Source organism: Sphaerodactylus townsendi, unplaced genomic scaffold (assembly GCF_021028975.2).
Source record: "Sphaerodactylus townsendi isolate TG3544 unplaced genomic scaffold, MPM_Stown_v2.3 scaffold_18, whole genome shotgun sequence".
In the NCBI taxonomy this organism is placed as follows: Eukaryota; Metazoa; Chordata; class Lepidosauria; order Squamata; family Sphaerodactylidae; genus Sphaerodactylus; species Sphaerodactylus townsendi.
Window position 1 is genome coordinate 3612912 of NW_025950341.1, and position 7141 is coordinate 3620052.

The 7141-nt window shown below is 43.0% G+C and overlaps 1 protein-coding gene across 1 annotated transcript in view; it reads right to left on the reverse strand.

The window, feature by feature from the left end:
• The window catches only part of DHX9 (DExH-box helicase 9), a 30936-nt gene extending 23842 nt beyond the window's left edge, over nucleotides 1-7094 (reverse strand). The window contains exons 1-6 of the mRNA XM_048482491.1: nucleotides 6968-7094; nucleotides 6532-6665; nucleotides 3953-4093; nucleotides 2092-2197; nucleotides 1810-1922; nucleotides 1174-1322 (exon numbers count right to left, since the gene is read on the reverse strand). Coding sequence (XP_048338448.1) covers nucleotides 1174-1322; nucleotides 1810-1922; nucleotides 2092-2197; nucleotides 3953-4093; nucleotides 6532-6642 — 620 coding nt within the window. The 5' untranslated portion in view covers nucleotides 6643-6665; nucleotides 6968-7094. The remainder of the gene's footprint in view (nucleotides 1-1173; nucleotides 1323-1809; nucleotides 1923-2091; nucleotides 2198-3952; nucleotides 4094-6531; nucleotides 6666-6967) is intronic.
• Nucleotides 7095-7141: the final 47 nt, after the last annotated feature.

Genomic DNA, 7141 nt, shown 5'->3' on the forward strand with positions numbered 1-7141 from the left:
ATATTTGCCTGTCAGAGACATGCTATTTGTCTGCTTCTTGTGGGTTTTCCATCTGCCAATTGAGTCCTCCCGCTTGGCTTTGTGTGTGGCCTAGCAGGAAAATAGCGGGGGCAGAAATAAATGACACTGCACAACACACCAACGACATATCTGAGTGACAACCCAGACATGACGTTGGCGGATGTTGTGGAAACTCTACAGTAATACAAAACCCTGAATGTGACATCAATGACCCATGCAATGTCACATCCAGCCCTTGCCTTAAGGTAATGGCCTCACAATCCTTGTCTGTTTTATTTCACGACTCAGGATTTTAAAAAGTACTGATGATACCTTAGCTTTTTCAGTCTCCTCCCTTAACAGTATTAAGGGTGGGGAGAGCTGTCAGTTGCCACGGCAACACCCACTGATTGTTGGGCTATGATGGGAAGTGGCTGGGGGGACTGGCCGAGGGAGAAGCAGTGGAGGGCAGCAGAGGATGCTGCAAGTCTGTTTCACATGTTCACAGGTTTCATTTTGCAAAGAAAACCAGAAACAAAGTCACCCATAGCATCACCCAAGACGGTAACAGTTTTGTTTTTTTGTGATCAGCAAATCACAATGGAGAGTTCTTGTGTGACTATCCTACTTTGGATACAAATGGGACAAGCTGCATTTTTAAATTATCCACTACATTAAAAAACACATGTAGAAAACAAGCATATTAAAGAGAAAGGCTCGCCCTGACGTGCTGTGTACAATAAAGTTTAAAAGCCATCGAGAAACAGCTGCCTCCACTGTAGGAGAATGGTTGGTTTGCAACCTCCTTGGTATTTTCTGATAGGCTACAGCCCCTCTGGCAGCCTTTCCATAGTGCCGTGGTGGCGAACCTTTGGCACTCCAGATGTTATGGACTACAATTCCCATCAGCCCCTGCCAATTGGCCATGCTGGCAGGGGCTGATGGGAAGTGTAGTCCATAACATCTGGAGTGCCAAAGGTTTGCCACCACTAGTGGCACCCACCCACCATTCTCAAATTTCCCAGTACTGGGGACCCATGTATTAAGGCAACACCTTTCACATATTTAGAAGTATACAGCACACACTGGCTGTTTGGGACAGCCACAAGGAATTTCTCACTAAGAAGCATTTCTAATGTTAATCACCAACACAAGGAACGAAAAATGGCAAACCTGTTGTGATCGGGTCCCACTTGAGTGTATTTATATTCTCCTTGAATCTTCTCCTTTTGGAAAAACTGGTTCAGGCGTGCCTTGGCATTCTCCAAAGTCCAATTCCCATGAAGGCCAGCATTCAAATCTACTTCTTCTGATTCCAAAGTCTGGTAGTAGAAACAACTCACTTGTAATTTTACAAATTATACTCTTCAAGCACACACTGATGCAATACAAAACAGTCTTTCCTTTACGGCTCTGCTTTCCTGTAAACCAGGCTTTTTTTTTACAACAAAGCTAACAGCAATCCTAAAAATAATTCATCTGGATGCACATGCTAGGGGTTCTGAACGCATTGAACAAACACACACAAGGGCCAATCCACAAAATTCACTCCCATTACCACCTCAAAGTGTAGACAATTTTGTTGGGAACTGTAATCAACATCTTTCTTCATACAAGAAATAGAAACTGCAGCTCTTCTGAACATTATCTGTAGAACTATTTAGCTGCTCTGCTGCACTTTGCAGACATAAACCTAACAAAGAAGTGTTCCCTCTGGGTCAAGAAGTGCCAACCCAGATTATGAAGGAACCTGGAACTGGAATGAATACCGAAGTTAGTTAATCGGAATTTATGAAGGAAACTGCTTACTGCTTGGGCTTCTTGTTCCTCCTTCCTTGAATAATAATCCTTCAGATTTGCTCCACGGTCCCACTGAGCTCCAGCATAGCCGGAGCTTCCAGGTCCGAAAGGAGGAACGCCATCTAAGAGGGAAGAAAATGCAAATGTTTCCCAGTAGCTGAAGCACACATCCTGAGAATACTTACTAAAAAAACCACAACAGGTAGCCTTCTCCTCTCATTCACACACTCTGTCCCATTACATAGCTCAAGATAAGAAACACACACAGGCAGTAGATGTTCAAAACCTTACCCAGTTCTGTTTTGAGAGCGACATGAGGAGGGGGTGGCCCTCCCAGAGGTGCATCAGATCCATTCCCACCTTCTTCAGCTTCACCAGGAGCACCCACAGCTCCGGCCTAAGCAACAAGAGTAGACTATCAATGGCAATTCAGCCACTCCTCATGAAAAGAACCAACTTATTCCAACAACCAAGCATCTTTGTCACCTCAGAGGTAGGAAATATCCTAATTTCATCTTTCAAAATTCTTACCCCACAAAAAGGTGCATTATTTCAGTAGAAAGATTCCAAATGTATGTTGGGGAAAAAAAAGAATAAGTGGGATCTTTCTATCATTGCCAGTGGCAATGCCCAACCATTCAAGGATTTTGGAACAAAGTACTCATGGTGATTCATAAGATATGTAGTGTTAAGTTAGAACTAGTTCCCAAACGGTTATTTTTGGACCTTCTATACTCTGCTGTTCATAAAAATAATAGCAGACAAAGAACAAAGCATGCCGGACCTTCTTTGCTGTAGAATGCTTTGCCTGGGTCCTAGTGCCTACCTAGTCCTGCTCTCCCATCTGTTTGAAAATTTGATAGTTGTTCAACGAACTAGAAATGGTCTTTTATCAAAGTACCATGTTCAATAATGCACAAAGTAATGGTTTTGAGAAAGGCAATGCAGGAAAATGAATGATAATTCTCATATTCGTTCAGGAGTATATTCTAATGCGGAAGCATACAACTATCTCAACCGCTGCACCTCAACTAACAGAACTATCATCTTTACGTGAAAGAGAGTATAGAAGGGATATTGATACTCCAAACCTTAAACTTAATTCAGCTTTATTGGAAACTGCACATTTGGGTACTACAGCAAATTGGAAGAAAAATAAGCCACTATCTTTAACGCTGTGGAAACTCAAAACTTGGGACCTTATGTTTATGAAGAAGATCTCTTCAATGGTTAATCATGTGGATTTAGACTCTAAGGTATCTCACTTCCTGGAAAAGTGGATGCCTCTTATTTCTTACTTGGAGGGAATGAAATGTCAAAAAGGGTGGAAAATCCCATCCAAATGTAGGTTTCTTTTTTAACAATTGTTCAGTTTGTAATTCCTGAAACAGTGTATTTTATTTGCTTGGTCTAATAAGCACAGAACAACCTCAAGTCCAAAGTTTCCACAGTTACATTTGTAGGGTTTTATTTCAATTCATAACTTTCATTTCTACAAAGCAAACAGTAGTAATAAAAAACCAAGAATCTTTGTACGTCAGATGCTTCCTAACAAAACATTACTTCAGTTCAGCATCTTAGTTGGACAGCATGCATTTATGTACATTTGTGAGCACTGCAGGTCATAGAACCTGCATTCTTGAGCTCAAGTTTTTTTCTCACCTTCTTAAGCAAGGTTCAGCCTCATCTGGCTGTGTCAAGAAAAAACTGAGGCAAAGACACCTGGCAAAAACTAAGGCTTCTAAGGCAAAGAAGCATGCTGATTATGGAATGAACTCCTTTAAACTGAATGAATCTTATTCCCAAATAAATGTACCAGGGAATTAATGGTAAGTAAACAGTCCAACATACAGATCTTGTCCATTCAGTATCTGTAGTTCCCCCCTCTGCCTTCCAGTTCTGCCCATTTTTTTTTCAAAACACTCTACACTCTGTAATACACCAACTATCTCCACTGAAATCAACCATGTCAATTATATAAATGAGCTCAACTCAGGACAAATATTTTGAAAAAACAGAATACTGCCCACCTTGCAGATTTTAAAAATGCATTTGGAATGGGAATCCTGCTTCTTCTTAGCTGCAAAACTGATACAAGCACAAAGTGTGGCAAAATATACAACAGAGGAGGCATAAATGCAAAACCACGTACCCCAAAAGCCGGAATTTCTTCACTCTTGATCTCATTCACCCGAACAAGGTAATTGAGAAAGTCTCTAGCAGCATTGGTCTGGGCATCTTTCTTGTTGGTGGAGTTGCCCATCCCAATGTAATTGAAGCCTGCCACACGAACCTACGGTAGCAAGTGAATAAATATATTCAGGAAGAAAAAACGAAGACTCCCACCAACCATCAGTTCACTGTCTGAGTGAACATGGCTTTAAATCAGCTTCAAGCTGGGAAATTCATTGCACTGCTGGAGGAGGCCCAGGGAAAGGAACACCAGAGACGGTAAACAGAATGCCTGATTCAGCCACTACTTGCTGGAGTTTACAAATGCAAATATTTTCTATTTAATTAGGACAAAATCCAATCAGGGTGGTGCAGTGGTTATTAATATTATGTATTACATTTGCATGCTGGACTGGGGAAACCTGACTTCAGATTCTCTCTCTGTCACGAAGACTGCTAGGTGACACTGAACCAGTCACTCTCTCTGGGTCTTACCTATCTTGCTGGACCATTGCAAGGATAAAAGGAGAGATGAATCACATATTCTACACCCTTGATGTCACTGAATGAAGGCCAAGATAAAAAAGTGTAACAAATAATTAAATGGTGCAGCAGTTCTAAGCCTCTTGGGTTTCAGTTTGAGAATGTTAATTTGTTTACTGAAATCAGAAAGGCCAGACAAGAGCTTTTCACACTTCAAGGCCCTCTTCTCTCCCCCTCTTTCAGTAGACTTGCAAAGTGGCTAATACCTAAAGTATAACACATTAGTATTTAAATCATCTCAGCCGCACACATGCCAAGTGCTCAAAGAATGTTTTAGTGATACTCTAATGTGTACACATGCAGCCTTGGGTTTTGCCTTTAAACTTCTAAGTTAGGGGAGCAGGCAGGAGTGCAGGTCTTTAACTATGCAATAGCCAGGTTCATGGACTCTTTTGCCCCTATCTAGAAGTGCCACAAATCTGCTGTCTGCCCTACTTAAGGTGCCCGTGCTATATGTTCGTCATCTGCAAATTGAATTCTTAAGCAAAATCATCTGAAAAAAATCAGCACTAAGATTAAAGAAAAATTATTTTTTATCTTGCCCTTCCTTCGATTATGATGCTCTTCTTGATTTTAGTCTTGCATCGCTGGCAGGCTAAGGAAACAAGCCCAAGGTCATCATGTACTTCACAGGTTGACTCCACAGGTTGACTCCACAAGAGACTGAGCAGACTTGTGGAGTTGAGCTTAAGGCCAGAGCGTAATGCCTTATGTTTAGGAGTTGGAATTGTATCAGGCTAACAACTTGTACCAGAATGATATGAGTGGCTGAAGACTTTTTAGTCGAAAGTATTGAATTCATCCCGGGTCAATACTACCACCTCCATCGGAGATTGACCACCAGCCAATTTGTTCACCTCACAACCGTGCGCAACTCACTGATGTTTTCATGGTAGAGACTTGTTGTGTATGCATTGGTCCAGAGAATCTCTCTCCCATTTTTGTGCATGAGTGTATATAGGGTTTCGAATTATTGTTGTTGTCCATTGTATGTATAGTTTATATGTTCATTGATGTATTTTAAAATGTTTATATTAAAATGGAGTTTTTAATTCTGTATTAGAGCCAGACAGGGGATTTGCTGTTTATGATTGACACTAGCCCAAGGTCACCCTGCTGGCATGTGTTGGAGTGCACAAGCTAATCTAGTTCATCAGTTCAAGCCTCCACAGCTCAAGTGGCAGAATAGGAAATCAAACCCGGTTCTCCAGAGTAGAGTGCACCTGCTCTTAACCACTACACCATGCTGGCTCTCTTAACCACTACACACACATTGCTAGCATACAGTCTAAGGGAGTTATTCACAAACACAAGAAGTGGACTTAGCCACTAGTCTATCACAATCAGTACACAAAGTGGAGGAATGTAAGCTATTTTGGGTCCTGCTAGGGAAAAAGTTGGGGTATAAATGAAGGAAACCAATAAAATACTGCTGCTGCTAACTCTCAGACTCAGAGTGGATCAGCAGAAGAGCATCTTACTTTGCATGTTCCTAACATCTTTAACATCTTTAATTAACAAGATCAGATAGCAAAGTGATGTAATAGATCTCTGGCTGAGGCCACAAAGGATTATATTTAACTAGAGCAGGTAATACTGATCTTGCTAGGCCAACAGAATGACTCTGTGTAAAACAACATCATGTATTCATGTCTTATGTAAAAATCTTTCATGTTATCAATAACAACATTGTGTCAGGTGGATTGAAACTGGGGCCTTCTTCCTTCAAAGTAGATGAAGCCCCACTGACATCTTCCCAAACCTAAGCTGCACTTTGACACATCCCAGCTTTAGTTCCCAAGCCACAGATGCATACCAAGCTGCATGCTCAAGGCGTGGGAATGTGCATGAATATGAGGCAATAATCGGTAGCAGCCGGCTTTCCCCCACTTTTCCTTCCATCCCCTTCCCTTTATGCAATGATCGTGAGTTTATCCCCAGGCAGAGTCCAGCATCCCACTTGGAAGGCGTGCAAAGGCCGGGCCTCAAATCCCTCCCGGCTCTTCACAGACGCACCTCGCACATGAACTTCTGCCGGTTCTTGCTGCCCACGGCGCGGATTTCGTAGGAAGGCGTGACTTTCCGCTTGCCGCACCAGGCGTAGAGGAAATTCTTCACGTCCCCCATGGCGGGAGAGCCCGGGATGAGTCCTGGAAAAGGAACCGACGCCAACACCACGGTGAGCACAACTGCGCAAGCGCACCCACTCCTCTCACCCGGTTCCAAAAGCTCTCTCGACGCATGCGCTCCTCCATAAGCGCTTTCAGAGGAATCTTCAACCCCCCCGTCCTGCACATGCGCACTCCTCTCCGGCGCTTAATTGTCGCGCCCGCGCAATACATGCCCCCATTCTTTACCTTACCTCAACTCATCCGAACAGCCCCGTTCAACACACATCAATACATACAAGCCTGCGGCTTAAACAACTTTCGCATATGTTATCTTGTCCTACCGAAGAGAACTCGGCCTTAAGTGTCAGCCAGCAGCACTGCTTTTGTGGCTCGCAGCCGTCCTCCTTCGGCAAGGCCCTCCTTCGCCCTCGAGCCGACGGTACAAGAGGGTGAATGTTTTGCGCCTGCGCAAAACGAGAGCGGCTGACTGGCGCGAGAGAACCTTAGAAAGCGTG